The sequence below is a fragment of the Marmota flaviventris genome, chromosome 19, assembly GCF_047511675.1.
Source record: "Marmota flaviventris isolate mMarFla1 chromosome 19, mMarFla1.hap1, whole genome shotgun sequence".
Classification (NCBI taxonomy): Eukaryota; Metazoa; Chordata; class Mammalia; order Rodentia; family Sciuridae; genus Marmota; species Marmota flaviventris.
In genome coordinates this window covers 38924968-38944906 of record NC_092516.1, presented here as the reverse complement: position 1 = coordinate 38944906, position 19939 = coordinate 38924968, and the positions used below count along the sequence as shown (strand labels likewise).

Here is a 19939-nt window from a genome sequence, read left to right as displayed (position 1 = left end):
AAGCCTCTGGCATTTGCATAGAACTGTTGTTATAGAAACAATAACAAGAGGGAAAAGGGCTTTAGAGGCCTTGGTGCTCACCTGCAGAGCCTTTGCCCAGCTCTGTACCTGGGGACCACCTATCCTCTGCATGTCACCGTTCCTCAGCTGCATGACGAAGGAGATAGATTACTGGCCATTCCAGATTCTGCCTGAGCTGCGACTTCCATCCCTTCTCCCATCCCACCCATTAACAATGACTGCACACCAGCCACATGCCAGGCCTGGCAGGAAGCAACACAGAGCTCACAGCTGGCCCCTCTGGATGAGCTTTCTTATCCCAGTGCTCTGAAGGGACACAACATCACAGCTGCTTCTACTGTTGGATGGAGAAACTGACTTCAGCAGCTTCCCAGAGGGGTTGCAGAGAGGTGCCCGGCCAGCAAACCCTGAGTTTGCCCCTCTTTTAGCTTGACTGGGGCACCTCTCTGGAGCCTTCCAGCATTCCGCTTGCTGTTCCCTGCACACCTGCCCCCAACAACACACACCACTGGACTCCTGTGTTCCAGTCTGGATTCACCTCTTTGCCCAGAGACAACCCTGAATGTTCGTGAACACCCAGCAGAGGAGACCTCATTGCAAGGACCCAGGGAAGTCCCACTCTTTAGGAAGCCCATTTCAGTTGCCAGAGGCTCTGGGGGCTCTGGGCCCACTTAAAACTACAAAAGGAAAAATTGCACCTTGTTCTTGTCACATAAACAACCATTTTACATGGCTGAAACCAGGGACTGCACACTGGGTTATTCATTAATAAGGTTCCAGGGCTTCGAACAATAGAAGCTTTTATTACCCAGCAAATAGCCCTTTCCACTTGACTAGATCACACCACTTAGCAGTAAAGGACAGCCCCCTCCCCTGAGGTTGCCAAAGCCTCTGTCTGGCAGCACTGGGGAACTAGGGACGTAGCAGAGGCCAGCTTTTAATTGACTGTCTCCTCGCAAATGATTATTGCTTTATATGAGATCTTTAACTGGTAGAAATTTTTATTTGCAGTTCACAGAGAAGAAAAGTGGAGAAAGAGCTAACCTTTCTGAACTCTATTGTGTTATTTTCACACAAGGCACTTTTCACATGAGATCCCCAGCAACTAGACCAATACCTGGCACAGATAGGTGCTCAATCGATCATTTTGGGTGAATGTAGTTAGGATGATGTTACCCTTGTCACCTCACACAGAGAGAGAATGAACTTAAAGGGGTCAAATCCCTCCTTTAACACTACAGAGTCAAAGGAGGCTGAGGCAGGAGGATGGCAAGTTTGAGGCCAGACTGGGGAACTTAGTGAGACTCTGTCCCAAACTAAAATTTGGAAAAGGTCTGGGGGTGTAGCTTGGTGGTACAGTGCCCCTGGGTTCAACCCCCAGCCCTGCAAAACAAACAAAAAGATTATGGAGCCAGCGTGTGGGTTACCTACTTCTTTGTAACACGCGGACTCAAATTTAATGATAGGAAATAGCAACGATTTGCTTTGCTCAGGAACCTGCAGTCTGGGCAGGTCTTGGTGGAGATAGCACCACGTGGTATCAGCTGGAATGGACTACTGCAGAAGGTGCATTCTGGCTGCTGATGAGTGGGCACAGGTCGTTGGGTGGGAGTGTGACCATGCTTCTGTGGATGTCGGCTCCCTCCACCTGAGCTGCTTGGGCCTCCTCACAGGATGGCAGCTGGGCCTGAGAGCAAGCAGTCCAGAGAAACAGGTGGAAACTGAGTCTCTTTTGTGATCTAGCTTTGGCAGCACTGCAGGTCTGCTTCCATCATGGTCAGGAGTGCCCTCCAGATTCAAGGACAGGGAAACCCAGGCCCCTTCTCTTAATGGGAGGAAGGCAAACTTGTATTATATGGAGGCTGTGTGGTTGGGAGCACCTGTGTGGCTCTTTGGACGCTGCTGTCGCCATGGCTAGCGAGTGGAGGGAATGAGCTTGGAATCCATTCTGTCTGACTCCTGACCCCTGTGGTAAATCCACCAGCCCCACCTCTGGTGGCAGGGCCAGGTGTGGCCTGAGCCTGCATTCAACCAGGCCACGGCACAACTCAAGATTGGAATCTGATGGTCCTGATCAAGTCTGATCAGAACAATCCGCAGTCAGTGTGGGGAATGTCCGCTGGAATCAAAAAGGAAAATCCCTCTGGCCCAGCGATGCCGTTGCAAGCTGACACTGCAGCATCCCAGCAGGTGTGCACAGAGGAGCTGCACCCATGTTCTACCAGGACGTTCGTTCTCTGATGGCCCAAGGCTGAACTTAGAGTGCTGGCACCTGCCGTGCCCTGGACCAGGCAACCGTGAGAGGAAGCCCGTCTTGTCAGGGTGCACAGTCATGCTAAACATACAAAATGGCAAAAAAATGGAGGGAGGAAGGGGACACACAGGGCTTGAAGGGTTTGGGGGATGATGGGATGTTCACTGTCTTGGCGGTGGTGATGGTTTCATGGGTGTGGACATGTGTCACTCAGACTGTATGCTTTAAACACACGGTCCTTGTTTGTCAATAAAGCTAATTTTTAAAAAAGGCACAAATGAGACCAGGTGCCACTGTGTCTCTGGAAGGGTACATGGGAGACGAGGTGCAAGTGGGGCAGAAGCAAGTGGCCCAGGGGGAGGGGCTTCCTTTCACGAAGTCCCTCCTGTGGTCCTGACTGCCTGGGGTGTGCGTCCTGCAGATTAAATGGATAAGTGACACACGGATATGTGCATACCTAGGGGAGCCGTGTTCCAGCAGGTTGAATTGTGGCCTCTCCCTATGAAAACATGTTTCCCTTATCTGGAAACGGGGTCTTTGCAGAGGTAACTGAGGTGAGGATCCCTTGGTATTAGGGTGGACCCTAAACCCAAAGTGTCAGACAGAAAAAGAGAAGACACAGGGAGGAGGCGTGGGAGAGGAGGCGGAGCTGAGGGAGGCAAGCATGAGCCTCGGGTGTCAACCACACCAGACGCTGGGGACAAAGAACAGATTGTCGCCAGGCACAGTGGCACAAGCCGGAAATCCCAGTGGCTTGGGAGGCTGAGACAGGAGGATCGCAAGTTCAAAACCAGCCTCAGCAAAAGTGAGGTACTTAGCAGTCCACAAGGAGCCACCCTGCAGGTGCTGGACCTCAGACTCTGGCCCGGAGCTGCAGAGTGAACCAAACTGCTGTGGCTCTGCTGCAGTGGCTACAGGAGGTTTCACAGCCGTGACGTGGGGCTCATGCTTTCCCGGCTGTTCCTGGTACCGAGCTCCCTGAAAGTCTTTTCCTGACCTGCTCTGGACCTTCCCAGCTCTCTTCACCTCACCTTAAGCTCAGATCCCAGGTGTCTGTGAGTTGGGCCAGCCCAGTTCAGCAGCTGCAGCCCAGAGGCCACATTCTCTCCAAAGCACCCCCTGGCCTTCTTGCCTTCACGGTGTCCCCACCAGCCCTAGAGGCATTTTTGGTGGCAAACTCTTACGTGACCATAGTCCACAGGGCTGTGAGAGCCTAGTGGAACTTTTGGGTCCCTATGCCAATTTCTGTAGCCCTAGCTCCTGGTAGAAACTGGCACATAACAGGCACTCAATAAGTACTTCTTAGCTTGGCTTGGTGGCACATGCCTGTAATCCCAGCAGCTTGGGAGGCTGCAGCAGGAGGATTGCAAGTTCAAATTTAGCCTCAGCAACTTAGCAGACCCTGTCTCAAAATAAAAAATAAAAAGTGCTGGGGATGTGGCTCAGTGTTTGAGGGCTCTGGGTTCCATTCCTTGTACAAAAAAAAAAAAAAAAAGTGCTTCTTGAATTAAATGGACTTCCCTGGGCAGATAGGACTCCCTGTAGTGACCTTGGTACCAGGGGCTCAGCAGAATGCCCCAGAGCTCCAGAGGGTGGGACAAACATGCTTCCCTCTGTATCTCTCATTGTGCAGGGGATGGAGGTGGTGACTGCCCCGTCTCAGGAGGTGTGCCACCAAGGCTGGGACTTTCCTTTCACAGCCTATCAAAGGGGGCAATACCTGAGAGGGTAAGGGCCTTGGCTGCCACAGCTCTGTGGTTTGTGCAGGGCGTGGATGACACTCTGGGAGATGGGCCTCATGGAGGGGCCCCTGCTGGCAGCGACAGGGCTGCCTCGTGTCAGGGCAGGCGGTGTGAAGCAGGCCCAGCCACTTCTGGTGCCAAGAGCCACCCGCCCCTCACAGCTCATTCCCAAAGCAGCGCCTCCTCTCCAGGCTCTGCCACCAGGGTTTAGCGGAAAAGATTGGGGCACCTATCACAGTACTGCCTGCAGGGTGGCCCTCTGGGTGAACTGCATCCCCTGCTCCATCTCTCATGTCACCCCTGCAGAACCTCCACAGGAACAGGCTGTGGTGGGAGGAGCAGCCCTGGCATGAATCTGAGGCTCCGAAGGCCCTGGCATTTGAGGCCCCTCGTGGGTGGTCCCCAGGGGCTGCACACTGTCAGCCCTTCCTGGACATTGATAGGAGACAGATGGTGTCAGAAGACACCCAGGAACCTGCCTCTCCCCAGGGTCCTGCTGAGGGAAACTCAGAGCTGGGGGCGGTTGGGGGCGGCTCCTCCCCTCAGAGGCAGGGCCCAGGCCCTGGAGCCCTGTGAGCCCCATTCTGATGGGGAGACCAAGGCAGGCTGGCAGCCCCGGAGGCAGGGATACAACAGCCCGAGTGCCTGGACCCTGGGGCAAGTTCTTGGGGTGTAGAGATCTTGGATGCCTGATCCCAGACAGTCCCATGGCCTCCTGGGCTCCCAGCCCCCCTGGGCCCCTATCACACACTCAACCCGCATTCCACGCAGCTGTAGCTTTAAGCCTCCTGCTGGGGCTGTCCCCTGCAAACTGCTTGTTCCACATTCTCGGGGTGGTGGGGCGGGTGGGGTGCTGGCACGCCCTCTGGGAGGGAGGCTATAAGGCACGGGCAGATGGGGCCCAGAGGGGAACTGGGGCCCTGCCTCCCGCTGTCCGCATGGCCCTGCTGCTCTTGGGGCTCCTGGTCCTCCTGGGCCTCTGGGGGCTGCTCCGTGCCTCTGCCCGCAGCCCCTCCCCAGCCCTGCGATGGCCCCCCGGGCCTCGCCCGCTGCCGCTCCTGGGGAACCTGCACTTGCTGAGTGTTTCGCAACAGGACCGGTCACTGATGGAGGTAGGCCTGGGTAGCCCCGCTCGACTCCCTCAGCCAGATGGTGGCCGTGTTCCAGGCCTGTCCCTGAGGAAGCCAAACCCAGTTTACACCATCCATTCAGCATGGTGCTGGGCCCACTGGGATGCAAGAGGAGTGCCCCTACCCTGATCTTGGGAAGAGAGAGCCACCCACCCCACAGGGAAGCTGCCCAGGGTTAGCGGGCAGGGAGAGCTCCTGCAGGAGGCAGCCTCTGGGAAGCACTTTCAGGAAGGTCAAGGTTGGTGCGGGTGGGATGCCCACTAGGTGTGGCTCCTCCTTGAAGAGCTAGTGATGGAAGTTTCTCGGCCAAGTTGAAGGCTGGCTTTCCTGCCGTGCAGCTGTGAGCAGGCTGACTCAGGGAGACACAGAGCCCTGATCTGCCCTGTGAGGGCTGACCAGCCCTGTCCCCTGCATGGGCTGGCACCCTGTCCCCACAACCCCAAAGCAGCCCCTTCCATTTAGTCCCCAAAGCCCTCACCAGAGACCAGCCCCCATCCCCTGCCCCATTGCAGTTCCTAAGAGTTCTCCCTACAAGGGGCTCCTGTCTCCAGAGTCCCCCAGATGGCCTCTCCAGGACTGCAGATGGGCAGGCAGCAGAGGGCTGCAGCCCTGGGCTGAACTGGCCCTGTCACACCTTCCCTAGGGCAGGACACCTGGGCCCCACCTGGCCCTGGGCACCAGGCTCAGGGGCTCAGGCCCTAGATTGGTGCTGGGCAGGACAGCAGGCCCAGCTCCGTCCTCAGACATGAGTAGCCAAAGGCAGCTCACCTCCTGCTCCTGAACCTCAGTGTCCTGTGCTTAAAATGGGGAGATGACGCCTTCCTGGGCAGAGATGCCATTAGGACAGAGGGAGGAGCGTGATGGGAAAGGCTGCGGGCAGCCCAGATGTGAACTGTTCTCTGTCCTTGTTCAGCCAGTGAAGGTCAGAGTCAGAACTGACCAGCCATGGCCTGGGTGCTGCTTCTGTCCCTCCTTTGGTGCAGGTTGGGGGGTGCCGCTGACCAAGCTAAAGTCCAAGGAGGGCCACAGCACGGAGGGACTGTCCAGCCTGCTGCCTGTGCAGCCCCAGGCCACCTGCAGCCTGGTCGTGGGTCTTGAGGGCCCCTGGGATTCCTGCTGAAAAGAAAACCAGTGAAAGTCATTCCCAGCACCAAAAGGCAGCACCCCAGTAGACTGGGAATGGTTCTATGGGTCCCCCAAAATGGCCCTGCATGCCCCCTACGCCCTGCAGAGTCTCCCCCAGTTCCTCCACCCAGCCGTGCTCTGCCCAAGTGGACCCCAGAGGGCCTGGTGGGTAGGGGCTGCCCACCTGACCCCTGCTGCCCCCTCCAGCTCTCCAAGCGCTATGGGCCAATGTTCACCGTCCACCTGGGCTGCCAGAAGACTGTGGTGCTGTCCGGCTATGAGGCTGTGAGGGAGGCCCTGGTGGGCACTGGGCAGGAGCTGGCGGATCGGCCCCCCATCCCCATCTTTCAGCTCATCCAGCAAGGCGGGGGTAGGTGTGTGGTTCTCTGCAGTAGAAGGTGGGGACTGACCTCTGGGCTGGTGCTGGGCCAGGGGAACAGGAGCCCTTAGGGTCTTCCCATCACAAGCCAAGAAGGGGCCTGCTAACCCTGGCCAACCCCCAGAGAACAGGAGGGTGGAACCGAAACCCCTCCACCAGGCCCTGCTGACCCAGGTGGCCCCACCTGCTCCTGCCTGCCATGCAGGGCAGGGTGACGGCCACACAGCATCTCCGTGTCCGCCCACAGGCATCTTCTTCTCCTCTGGGGCGCGCTGGAGGGCTGCCCGCCAATTCACAGTGCGTGTGCTGCATAGCCTGGGCGTGGGGCAGGCGCCCATGGCCGACAAGGTGCTGCAGGAGCTGGCGTGTCTCATGGGACAGCTGGATAGCTATGGAGGTGAGCAGGGGCTGGGACACCTCTCCCTGGGGTCCCCTGCCTGCCTGAGGCCCGTCTCCCCTGCAGGCCGGCCTTTCCCTCTGGACCTGCTGGGCTGGGCTCCCTCCAACATCACCTTCGCACTCCTCTTCGGCCAGCGGTTTGACTACCAGGACACCATGTTTGTGTCCCTGCTGGGTCTCATTGATGAGGTCATGGTTCTCCTGGAGTCACCCAGCCTACAGGTGAGAGGTCGCTGCCTCATGGGAGCTGAGCCCTTAGAGGTAGGGTAGACCCTGGGGAGAGTAGGACTGGGGGTGTCCAGCATCATCCTTCACCCCAACCGTCAGCAAAAGGAGCCTGGACTTGGGTCGAGAGCTTGAGTCTGTACCCCCTTGGTGACCCCCTGGCTGCACGACCGCAGACCAGCCTCTGTGCTCCCTGGGAAATAGTAGGTCTGGAGCAGGGGATCCTCATTTTCTCCCAGTGCCCCATCAGTCACAGTCACACCTGCTCCAAGGTGAGGAGTGGGGCCAGACACTCCTTCCCCAGGTGGGTAGGACCCAGAGACATGGGTCCCAGCCCAGGTCCTTCACCACATTACAGAAACCACAAAATCCGTTCTCTGACATCATGGGGGTACATGTCATTTCTTTTCCAAAGTCTAGAGATTCCACATGTCCGTCTTTGGTGTCTCTAACTGTGAGTTAGCTGAAGCCTAGACACCAGGTGTGCTGCTTGTGGGATTGACAGCAGGACTTGGCAGCAGGTGTGCTTTGTCACTCTGCTGTCCCTGGCATGAGGTCCCAGGAGGTGAGGTGGGACAGCACAGCAGTGCCCGGGGCTGGTCCTCAAACTTTGCAGCCCGTGACCCACTGTAGTCAGAGTGAGGCTGTCCTGCTCTTAGGGGCACCAGGCCAACCCGCCCAACTCCAGAGCCCTCCCCTGGAGTCCCTCCCAATGGGGCTCTGTGGGGCAGTCCCATGGCCCTTCCTACCCGTGCCTGATTCTCACCTTGGAGCGCCTTGAGGAGTTTCTGCCCACGATTGCTGGTGTCCTGGGAAAGCAAGTGTCTGAGGGTAAGCTGGACAGCAGCTGGCATCCACCTGCTGGTGGGGGACACCCTGGCTCCTCAGATTCCACCTCTGTGCAACTCCCAGAGTGGGTGATAATCTGCAGCAGCAAATGCCCCCTCTTCCTTCCTCCTCACTTTAGCAGGTGGAAGGGGGCATGGTCACAGGCAGCCTGTTTGCATAAAGATGCCAGGTGTGTTACTGTCAGATGGCTCCATGCTCGCGACTGAGGTTTCCTGAGTCCCCGGACCCCCAGTAGGGCGGCAGGCCTCCAGCCAGGCGCCCTCTTGTGGCCGTGGGTGGCACATGCCCCAGCACCTTTGAAGCCCTGGATGGGGACACCCTTGCTGCTGGATGGACGGGCTCCCCCTGCGGGGACCAGGTGCCTGGCCCCACCCCACCACCCTGCCCTCTGTCCCAGTTGTTCAACATCTACCCCTGGTTGGGGACCCTGCTCCAGCTGCACCGGCCTGTCCTGCGCAAGATCGAGGAAGTGCGTGTCATCCTGAGGACTCTCCTGCAGGCGCGGGCCTCCCCCACGCCCCAGGGTGGCCCTGCGCAGAGCTACGTGGATGCTCTGATCCAGCAGGGCCAGGTAGGGGAAAACCAGGAGGCCTGTGGGGAGTCCCTGTGGACTCCAGGACTGGGGCTGGGGAGGCGTGAAATGGGGCATTCCTAGTGCCTGGTCTGGGGCACTGGAGGTGGTGAGTGGGTGCTCATTTTTCTGTCCTGGGTTGGGGCTGGAGTGGACAGACCTCAAGACCTCAAGCTCTGCCCACCTGCCTCACAGGGGGATGACCAAGAGGGCCTCTTTGCAGAGGACAACGCTGTGGCCTGTGTGCTGGACATGGTCATGGCTGGCACAGAGACCACCTCCGCCACACTGCAGTGGGCCATCCTGCTGATGGCCAAATACCCAGGCGTGCAGGGTGAGGCCTCGCATGTGGCTGGGTACCCCCAGGGCAAGGTGATGGGGTCCTCCTCAGACATGGTACCACTTTCCGGTACAGGCCGTGTGCAGGAGGAGCTGGGCCATGTACTGGGCCCTGGGAGGCTGCCCCGGCCTGAGGACCAGAGGGTACTGCCCTACACCAGCGCAGTGCTGCATGAGGTCCAGCGGTACATCACGCTCCTGCCCCACGTGCCCCGCTGCACAGCTGCTGACACTCAGCTGGGTGGCTACCTGCTCCCCAAGGTGGGGGCCCAGCTGGGCCTCATTCTCTCCTTCCCTCTTGCTCAGGGTTGGTCAGGATCGCTGGACTCTGAGATGCCGAGTCTTGGGGCTGGTGCCTGACAGCACAGAGATTTCCCCCATTGGAACAAGGAAGGCGTCACCCCAACCTCACAGCACCTCCTACCTGGGACACCAGAGCCTGGGGATCAGGGTCCTCCTCTGTGTCCCGAGGGTCAGGCTAGGTGGGGTCAGTAGGAGCCTCATCCTCAGGGAAACCTCCTCAGAGGCCCCTCACCCCATTTCTGGGGTCCTCCTCTTGGCCCCCACAGGGCACACCTGTGATTCCCTTGCTGACTTCAGTGCTCCTGGACAAGACACAGTGGGAGACCCCGGACCAGTTCAACCCGGGCCACTTCCTGGATGCGGATGGGCACTTCGTGAAGCGGGCTGCCTTCCTACCCTTCTCTACAGGTACTAGGGCTGGGGCCAGAGGCCCACAGGCGACAAGCCCTTCTGGGATGCCTGGTCTCTGGCCCTTGGGGCATGCTCCCTAGCACCCCCACAGCAACGCCCCCTCTGGGAGCAGGCCTGGCACCCACTTGGTGTCTCCCTTACCCTCACAGGCCGCCGAGTCTGCGTGGGGGAGAGCCTGGCTAGGATGGAGCTCTTCCTGCTGTTCGCTGGCCTCCTCCAGCGCTACCGCCTACTGCCTCCACCTGGCATCAGCCCCACTGCCCTGGACACCACTCCTGCCCCAGCCTTCACCATGCGGCCCCGTGCTCACACCCTGCGGGCAGTGCCCTGGCCCTAGGAGCTTCCACTGGGCAAACTCCCAGGGGCTGCCCCTCCTGGGCCTCTAGTGTGGACGGCAGGGGTGGGGGGCAGCGCTCCTGAGCAGGAACACTGCCAGGCCCCACTCCCTGGTCAGCACCTCTCTGGGCCCCACCTTGACCGCAGCCACCACATGGCTTCCATGCCACAGACCTGCCCACGGTGGGTAGGGCTGTCCTGTCCAGTATGGGCTGGTAACAACCTTATCTAAATACCACGGGGACAGAAGTGCCCCTCCATAGCCAAACACCCTGACCCCGCCCGAGTCTGTGCCTCTGAGGCCCTGGGCTCCCTCCCAGGATTGCACACAAACATGGATTCCCTCCTCCACTCTTGCTTCCAGGGCAGCAGGACACCCCTCCCTGCCTTTCTTCCTCATTCCTTACCTCCCATGTCCTCTGGTGCCTTTTCTGCAGTCACCCTCAGAGTGTCTCTCTGATCTATTCCCTACTATCCAGTTCCCTACCAGGGCCAGTGTCCACCAGGCATGTACAGTTTTGGGGTACAAGGAAATACAGGGTGATGCCTAGGCTCAGGGGTGACGTCTACCCAGAGATTGGTCTTAGTCCAGGAGTCCCATGACCTACCTCATTCTTGGTGCACCTGAGAGCCATGCCCAGAGTCCTCTGAATGTCGCTAGTTGCTGCCTCCAGCCCGCAGCCAGAGCCAAGTGCATACTCCTTAAAGGCCAGCTCACACTTAGCTTGTATGGGCACTGGGGCCAAGGCTTCATGGTCTGTCCCAACACCTGGGGTCCTGAAACAAATTCCTCCCACCCTGTGCCTCAGTTTACTCACTGGTGAAATGGGTCACCACGACTGCAGGACCATTGAGCTTTGAGGGAGGTGCAGGGTGGAGATGCTGAGAGTCCAGGGGCCAACCCCAAACCAAGGTGTCCACAGGGAATGGAGAGGCTGCTGAGGAGGGGAGGCCCCTAACCCCACGAGGGTCACTCTGCTGATCTCCCCCAGGGCTGGGCATAGGCAGCACGTGGAGGAACGGAGGTCCCAGGCAAGCCCTTGAGCACTCCCACAGCCATGCCCTGGACAGGGAGGGGCAGCCCCGAGACGCCTCAGGGGAGGTGGGCCACACAGGGCAGCCACCAAAGTCAGGCTGTGTTGGCAGGTGAGGTTCAAGGCCATTTCAGGAGGCTGCTGACCCTGACCTGCTGTCTGCCAACCTCACGGGATCCTGGTGCAGAAAGGGAGACCCGCACCCTGACATGCCCGAAGCACAAGAAGCTTCCCTTCTCTCATGATGCACCCAGGCCGTGGGGCAGGGCCTCAGGTTGGGTGTTACCACACTGCCCACGGGGCTACCTGTCTCTCAGATCTCCAGGCTACATGGGCTGGGCTGGAAGCTCCGGTGCTTCTGCCTGATTCTCAGCTCATTTGTGGGATCCTTGGGGGAGCCTCCCTTCACCATTGAAGCAGCTGGCTCTGGGGTGCACACCTGGGGTGCAGGAAAGCCGAGATTGCCCCCCACCTGGCCTTGATGGCTCCCAGGCCTTCCAGAGGTGGGGCTTCTCCACAGAGACCACTATGGACATTCGCATGTGGTGCACCGTCCTGGGGTCCAGCCTTAGCTGGGGTCCTGCTTTGTACCTGGCAAGCCTTCTTCAAACCCGCCTCGGTTCAGGCCATTGTCCTGGGAGCCTGGTGGGCTGCAGGTGGGGACACTCAAGGCTCGCTGTGACAAGGGGAAGGGGGTTGGTCCTCCTGTCAGCATGGTGGCTCCAGAGTCAGAGGGCTAGCAAGGGAAGGGGGGCAGCTTCCAAGCTAATTGTTACCTCCAGGAACCTTTCTTAGGGTCCTTCTGATCCCCACTCATCTGCCAAATCTCTGCCCCATGCCTTGACCATGACCTTGGTAGAGGACACAGGAACCAGCTGCTGAGTGGGTGGAGGCCCAGTTGGGGATGTGGATGACACACAAATAGCAAAGGGGTACCTTCTGAGCAAGGGAGGCACCCAGCCACAAGGATTGGGGGGCACTGCTTACTCAGGGTTGTGACAATGCGGGCCAGTCAGTTGAGTGGGATAGGGTCCCTGGTCCAGGGACTTCACATGCACAAAAGGTGGCCCCTCCTGGAGAAAGAAAAGGAACTGTAGCTTTCCTGCCGTGGAGCAGCGCCCCGAGATTGGGAGAGCGGCTGGACCACACGAGCAGCATGACACATCTCCAGTCCCCAGAGCGGGCGCAGCAAGCTCCCAATAACTGTGGGAAGGTCACTGCAATAGAGGCTTGCAGGGACAAGGTGCTGACACTGTGGTCACGTGAAGGAGTGGGTCAAGGAGGCGAGGGGAGCTTGGCTGCATCCAGTCACGTGTTTCTGGGGAAGAGCTAGGCGACAGGCATATAAGTATCTGCTCCTCTATTCTCACGTTTGGAACCTGTCATTTAAAGGTTGAGGGCAGAAAGAACGGCCATCGGGGTGGGCACCCCACCTGTCCCAGCACCAAGGGGGAGCTTTTCCAACAGAACAAACTAATCTCACCTGGCCTCAACTTCAGCTGGCCCAAGGACTATCTGGGGAAATGCTGGTCCCTTCTTCCCAGCATTGGGGAGACTCAGCCGACACTCAAGACACAGGTGATGGGGTCGTGAGATCATCACCCAGAGTCCGGGGGCCACTTGCAGCCTGGAGAAGCCCATCTCCAGCGTGAGGCAAAACTCCAGCATGTGCTGGATTCTGGGTGGGAGGACTGTCCACTATTGCCCATTGCTGCACCCTGGGGTGATGCTGCTCACACCTGCCCCAGGAGGCCGGGAACTGGACAAGTGGGCTTGGAAGCAGGTGGGTGAATCCCTGCTCTGCTGGGCAAGATGCCATGTGGGTGCATCCAGAGGATTCTAACCTTAATTACTACTCAGCTTGAAGGTTCTTTACTTTATCATCTGTGACCCACCCCCCCCCCCACGAAAATGAGGAGGGTATGAGAGGTTGAGGTCCCTGAGGACAGATATGGAAACTGAGGTTGGGGTGTAACTTGCGCTCAGCTGGGAGGCAGGGGATGGTGACCAGGCACAGTGCCTGTGCCCAGGAGCTGCCAGAAAGCTTGTGCCACCAGGAGGAGGGTGTGGGAGCCAGCACCAGCGAAGAGCAGGAGGACAGCAGAAGCCCAGCCTGCCACATCAGAGAAGTCAGAGGGACAATCAGGAAAAGAGAAAGACACAGCAGGCAACTGCTCCAGGAAGAGCGCAAGACAGACCCAACACGGCCTCCGTTCTGAGATCTCAGAACCGTGCCTAAACACACATCCTTCAAGACACAGCGGACAGAAGCTACCTCCTCAGGGGCTGGTCTCCAGGTGCCCAGTGGATCTGTGAGGGTCCCACCACCCCAGTCAGCGCCTGCCCCTCACCCAGAGTTCCTGTGCCAGTCCACCTGCGCGCCATGGCTCCCAACACCATTCTGACTTTTGAACAGTGGTTTCTGGTTGGTTAAGCCGTGCACACACCTGCTGATAAAGAGGAACCTTAGGAGGAAACAAACACTGTCACCTCATGTTGCCAGCAGGCTTTGTCCTGCAGATGTCTTTGTGACCTTTCTCCTGAAGGTGTGTCTGTCCTAGAGGTGTCCTGGGGAACACTAGTTTATTAAAATCAACTTTAGTGAGGAATTATGCATGTAAGGCGTAAGGTCTGCCCACAGGCATGTGAGGCCATCTCCGTCAGGACACAGTGCTCCACCTGGAGCCCCCTCGGCCCTCTGGGTCAGCTCCATCAGTACATTTTGCTGTCTGTTAGTGAGCAGCTCCTGGGACCTCATGAGTGGACTCTGGTGGCACTTCCTTGTTTGTGTCCACAGTTCTTCCTTTTTGATGTTAAGTGTCACTTTGTCCAGTTCCTGTGCAATGGACACTGGGAATACTTCCAGTTTGCAGGGGCAGAGGGGGAGATAGCCATCACTTGAGGTTTCCAGATGCAACTTATCCCCTGTGAGCTGTGGGCAAGGCAAGGACTCGCAGCCCAATCTTTTTTTTTTTAATTAAAAAAATATTTTTATGTGGTGCTGAGGATTGAACCCAGTGCCTCACATGTGCTCTAACACTGAGCTACAGCCCCAGCCCATCGCAGCTCAATCTTTGACATTCTGGTCCCCCCTGGGGTCTCATCAGAGAGTGCCACCTCTGAGTGGCATCAGAGGACCCCCCCAAGGAGCTGCTTGGTCCCAGGTGATCTCTTGATCATCTCCCTCTGCACATTCTGCCAGAGATGCTGTGGAGATTGGCACTCTGTGACCACAGGCTTAGAAAGAAAAGATCCCTTCTCCAGCAGGTGACAGGGGAATGCTGGTGTTGAAGTCAAGTGGGCCCAGGTCTCCAACACCGGTTTCCACAGTGAGGTCTTCTTCACATTTCCTTTCTAACTTGGCTGCCAGAAAATCAGGAGCTGTTCTTGATCTATCAACCCTGATTTTTAAAATCACCTGTCCCTTCTTTGTACCTTGTGGGTCTTTATCGCTGCCTACCTACTTCTTGGTGTACTAACCTAAGACGCCTCAAAGTTCGGCAATAGTGGAGCTGCACCCAACGGTGCACATGTCGTTACCCTGGGCTGCAGGCAGCTGCTCTGCAGGGCTGAGGTGCCAGCGTGCGGATTATAGATCCATGGCGGGGGGGAGGGCGGTCTGTTTGTGACCCTATCCAATGGCATAAGGCCCAGGACTCCTCACATGCTGTTCCCAAGGGCCACCGTGGGTTAGTGGCTACCACATGGGTCAGGATATGTGGGCATGTTGTGTGATGAGCATCTCCACTGCAGAGGAACAGAGCCAGGGCCACACACTGCCTGGGGGGCAGCAAGGAGCCCCAGACTGCAAGCAGGCGAGACCTCGGTGGTGAGACCCTTGGGTCTCTTCTAATCCAAGAGTCTAGGGGATCTGTGGTGACAGGTGACAAGGGGTCTGCATGCCAGGCTCGCCCAGGCTATGACTGGCCTTGGGAGAAAGGGATGTGCTTCTGCGGGGGCTGCACCCAGCAAGGCCACCGCCATCCCGCTGCCCACAGGTGTGCACGCACATGGTGCTTCGCTCCTGACCCAAGCGCTGGTGACCAGAATCAGTCACCAGGCCTGGGGAACAACTCACTTTTGTCCACTAGTGTAGCTGGAGTGGCTTGATGGGTGAGTTTGGAGCACCCACAGGTAGCTTGCCCCCTGTGGCTGGGTACATGTCCGAAGAGGACCAGGTGGGGCTGCGTCCTCTGTCTGCCTCAGGAGTCCTGCAGTGGCTGGCTCCAGGGGGATACTGATCATTCAGAGGGGGGCCTGCACTCCACTTTTATTAAAGGCCATGTGCAAGGGCCATAGGTGTGTTTAAGGATACCCTCTTGGGTGGCAGTTGAGGCCTGAGCATCTTGCTTTGTAAAGGTGACCAGGCAAGGGCTGGTGCCACTCTCACTGGCTGAGGAGGCTGGGAACCACTGGGGCCACTCTTGGGCCCTGAGGTCTTCTGCAGGTAGCCTGGATTCAGCCTCAGCCCTTCTTACCCTGGCGGCTCCCCTCCCCAACGGCAGCTTCTCCCTGGCTGCCCAGCTCCTGCACATCCCATGTGACTGGACAGTCAGGGGTGGGAACCCCTGTTCTGCTGTGCAGGGGTATGTCCTGGCCAGGACGGTCACTACGATACCTGGAAAAGGCAACCTGAGAGCATGGCTGCTAGAAATGTCAGTAGAGAGCAGGGATGCTGTCCTGGGAGGCTCCTGCTGAAGACGGGAGTGGCGGCTGAAGCATGCCTACCCGGACAGCCCTCCACAACCTCCGCCAGAGTGAGGACAGGCTGATTTTTATTGAAAATGGGGCAGCACAGGCACAGGCTCTGGACTGCTGCCCCCAAGGGTTTCCCTGAAGCCAGACTGGAGGCCACACAAGGAGGCGAGGCCCACGCTGGAAGGGCTGTCAGATGAAAGGTGCAGGGACCGACTTGGGGACCCACACCCCAAACACTGAGGAAGCACAGCTGGCGGGGAGGGCCAGTTCTTAAGATACCCCTGGTAGAAAAATAGATATCTGGGTTTTGGGGCCACTTGGGGCTGGAGCTGGTGTCCCGGGGTTTCTTCAGGGAGATCATGCTGTTCTGAAGGTACAAAGATCTGGTCGCCCATGAAAACAGTCCCTGGTCAAGGCAGGTCAGGAGTTCAGAAGGAGGGTCCAGGGGTCCTTCCAAGGGTCTGGTGCCCCTACGTGGCTTGACCTACTCATGCTCCTCTTTGCTCCTTTTGGGCCAATGAAGACCCTCAATGTGTCTTGAAGAGCCCAGGGCAGCTGAGTGCCACTCCATCCCTGCACTAGGACAGCAGCTGCAGCACCTGTCGGAGGCGCTGGGCCTTCTCCAGCAGGGCGGCCTCCGAGCCCGCCTCGTCCAGCTCCTGAATCAGGGCTTCCGCCTTCTGGACCGTCAGCTCCCGGGCCCTGCCCTTCAGCCCCTCCAGGTAGGCCAGGAGGGTGGAGAAGTGCTCGTCGGGAACCTGGAGGGGGGGAGAAGAGGAGCGGGTCAGGGCCAGAGCAAGGCGACACAGAGACCTGAGCAGCAGAAGATGGGCACACAGTGTTTTTCCACCTGGGCCCCCGCAGGGCCATGTGAAGGGCCCTCAAGCTATGGTGTTCCTGCCCTGCCGAGGACAAGAGTCCAGGTACACAGGAAGAGAGGGCCAACTTCCCTGCCTCAGCCATTTCCTTCACCAGCCTCAGATGCTCCTATGTTTAGAGGCTAGCGCCACCATGCCCTCTTGAATGCCACCAAACCAGCAAGTTTTAAAGAAATAGATTAGCTAGGATAAAGAATGGGTGAGGCGGTGACATTCACAGTAGTCTGGGGGATGGAAGACAGGCCTGACAGAGCTCAGCAGACCCGAGAAGAGAAGCTCAAACAGTCTGGGGTCGGAGGACACAGTAGGCAGGGTGCACTGCAGGCCTGGCTGGGCCCTGGCTCCAGGGTACTGTGTTGTCACCTCTAAAGAGGCAGCTGCCACCAAAATGTGTGGCTTCCTGATCTTCTAGACAGCAAGGTACTAGCATAAAGACAGGCACATAGATCAATAGAATAGAATAGAATAGAGCCCAGAAACCAACCTCCCACCAATTTATTTTCAACAGGTGCCAATTCATGGAGGGGAAATAGTCTTCCAGTGGTGGCAGAGGATGCTAGGCACCCACCCATAAGCAAAGGCACAAAGTTGGAGACCTTCTTTATGACAGACAGATGCAATCTAAGCAACTGGTGCCCTGAGTATAAGAGCTGGAACTATAACACTCTTGAGAGACAGCATGGATACTTGTCTCTGTGACCTGCCACTTTGTGGGGGGAAATGAATGTCCTCTGAATTTGTTCCATTTCAAGATCAGTGAAACCAATGCACACCCACCATGGCAGGCCACAGATCTGTGTCTGGATGTCTTGGCTGAGACGGGGACATAGGTGAGACAGGCATGGCCCTCACCTGGTCTGTCTGCAGACACAGGTGTCCCCTGCACCCTAACACATACAGCGCACCTGAGATGCCTGGAACGGTGTACAGGAAACTTGAGGGTGCTGGTGTGGAAGGAACGCCCCTGGGTGCCCGCGGGAGTGTGGAGGCTACATGACTGTGGCCTGTGGGGGCCGGGCCTTCACGGCTTGGGGTTGTGTGTCTAGATCCCATCTCCCTTCAGGAAATAAAATCGGCTCTGAAAAGAAGTGTGCACCTGTGCCCTGCACACACGGGCAGGGGCCTCCACAGGGTGCAGGCTTGCCTGGACCTTCAAGGCTGGTGCCAGGGACCTGGCAGGGGCAGGAGTCACTCTGCTTCAAATGTAGGTGGGGGGGAAGGCTGGGCTCCCCATGGGACCATCAGGACAGCCTTGCAGCTTGTGACCTCTGCACAGGCCTGCCACCTGGGAGACCCTTCCCCTGGGGTGTGCACAGACCTTGTCACTGTCGTACATGTGCAGCAGGAGCCACGTCTGCCTCGTCTTCTGGAATTTCCAATTCTTATGCTTTTGGGCCCACCTGAGGAAATCGAGACAAGCATCTCAGAGTGCGGACTGGCCAAGCCCCTCCTGTGCTAAGGGCTGAAGCTGTGGTGTCCTGGGGCCTTGTACAGTCCCTCTCTGAGGTGAGGAGCTGAATCTGCTGGGGGCAGCATGGTGCCGAGAGTCCTGGTCAGGAAGATGTGCCAGCTCAGCAGGCTGCCGAGCCCCTTGGCCCATCTTGGCCCACACTGTAACAGGACATAAAGGCTGGATGGCTCGCGGCCATTTCTTTCAATCCCACTCATCTGTGACCTCTCAACCACAAAGTGAGCATTCTGAACTTCCTGAGTTCAGGCTTCTTCAAAAAGCTCCTCTTGCAGGCTGTGGCTGGGGCTCAGTGGCAGAGCACTTGCCTAGCATGTGTGAGGCACCGGGTTCGAGTCTCAACACTGCATATCAATAAATAAAATAAAGGTCCATTGACAACTAAAAAAATATTTAGAAAAAAAGCTTCTCTTGCATGGGATTGCCAAGCCCTGGCGGCCCTTCCTCCTCTGATGAGTAGGACAGCTAGGTTTCCCTGTGTCTAGGCAGGTCAGTGGAGGCTGGGCCAGGACAGGTGGGGCTGGGAGTGTCCATGAGGAAGTGCGTCACTCTGCCTCCTGCTCATGGGGGCAGGGACAGCCTGTGGGCCTCGCAGTGTGCACCGAGAGAGAGGGAGAAGGAGGGCTGCCATGCCAGTCTGGGCTGCTCAGTTGTCAGGCAGGCACAGGGATGTCCTGTCCCAGGGCTTCGCAGTGCTTGGTCTTTGCTACAGCAGATTGGTGGTGCCTGAACTGACCTGGCCCCTAAGTGCTGTCAGGGCTGCGGGGGAAGAAGAGGACAAAGAGGAGGACAAAGAGCACTTGGGCCAGGACGGCAGGCCAGGCTCTCAGAGGTGAGACCCGCACGTGGGAAGGGACTGCTGAGTGAATCCCGGGTAAGGCAAGGGCAAAGCCACTGCCATGGACAGCAGTCTTCAGGCCTGAGGCCCAGACACAGGAATACAGGTGTCTGTGACAGAAAGACGGAGGGGAAGAAGACGACAGGGCTGCAGTACTCCAGCTGGAGGGCACAGTGGGGAGGGCTTGGGCCTCGAGCCTCACCGCCTGTCTTCTGAGGGCTGGCAGATCCTGCCGGCTGCTGGAGTGGGAACACCACAGCTCTGTCCTGCTTCACACATGGTCCCTGGGGCAAAGGTAGCCACACCAGCTTACCTTCTTGGAACCTGGGGACTCCGTGCAGAGTCAAGAGAAGGCTGGGCCACGGATGCTACCTGCATGGTCAAGGCTCCAGCTCGCATGTCCCTGTAGGAAGCTGACTTACCCTCTTGGAAAGAGGACATTTAGGAGTGAGGGTTGGAGACAGACCCCTCAGGCTCTGTGCCAGGCGCCTTTGCTGTCTATCAGCCCCAAGCCCCTCCCTCTACCAACTGCTCTGTGGAAACGGGGTGGGCCCTTTGGAAATATCTCCTTTGTCAGACACAGTAGGAAGTAGGAGGGGGAGGGACATCAGGGTGCGTTTCCCGCTCGGTCCTCTGAGGGGGAGTTCAGGGTTCTCAGCACCAGGTCCCCAGGGAGGCCTCCCTGGGACAGCACATGAACCCCATCCCACAAGGTCTGGGCCTCAGCCCTGGGTCTGGTACCGGCTGTTCTGAGTTCTCTGGAGTCCTTGCTCATGTCACTAGCCGAGGCCCACCGCAGGTATCTCCCCACATAATACCCCTTCCTAATTCAAGCCACTGTGTGGTGCTTTCAGTCCCTCGACTGCCCACAGACCAGGGGTTGGTTCCCACGTTAGCCCCTCACGCACACGCAGTCATTGAGCAGATCCCCAGAACACG

At 58.0% G+C, this 19939-nt stretch overlaps 2 protein-coding genes across 8 annotated transcripts in view; one reads left to right on the top strand and one right to left on the bottom strand.

The window, feature by feature from the left end:
• The first annotated feature begins 4910 nt into the window (after positions 1–4910).
• Positions 4911–13727, top strand: Cyp2w1 (cytochrome P450 family 2 subfamily W member 1). The gene is made up of 9 exons (XM_027922783.2): positions 4911–5129; positions 6480–6642; positions 6899–7048; positions 7115–7272; positions 8522–8695; positions 8891–9029; positions 9111–9295; positions 9604–9745; positions 9898–13727. Exons 1-9 carry the CDS (start codon positions 4956–4958, stop codon positions 10083–10085), a joined length of 1473 nt encoding a protein of 490 aa, XP_027778584.2. The 5' UTR covers positions 4911–4955; the 3' UTR covers positions 10086–13727.
• Positions 13728–15876: 2149 nt separating this feature from the next.
• The window catches only part of Chlsn (cholesin), a 117082-nt gene continuing 113019 nt past the window's right edge, over positions 15877–19939 (bottom strand). For all 7 annotated transcript variants that reach the window (XM_027922791.2, XM_071605296.1, XM_071605297.1 and 4 more), the window contains 2 exons: positions 18013–18094; positions 15877–16574 (listed from right to left, as the gene is read on the bottom strand). In XM_027922791.2, coding sequence (XP_027778592.2) covers positions 16395–16574; positions 18013–18094 — 262 coding nt within the window. In that variant the 3' untranslated portion in view covers positions 15877–16394. The remainder of the gene's footprint in view (positions 16575–18012; positions 18095–19939) is intronic.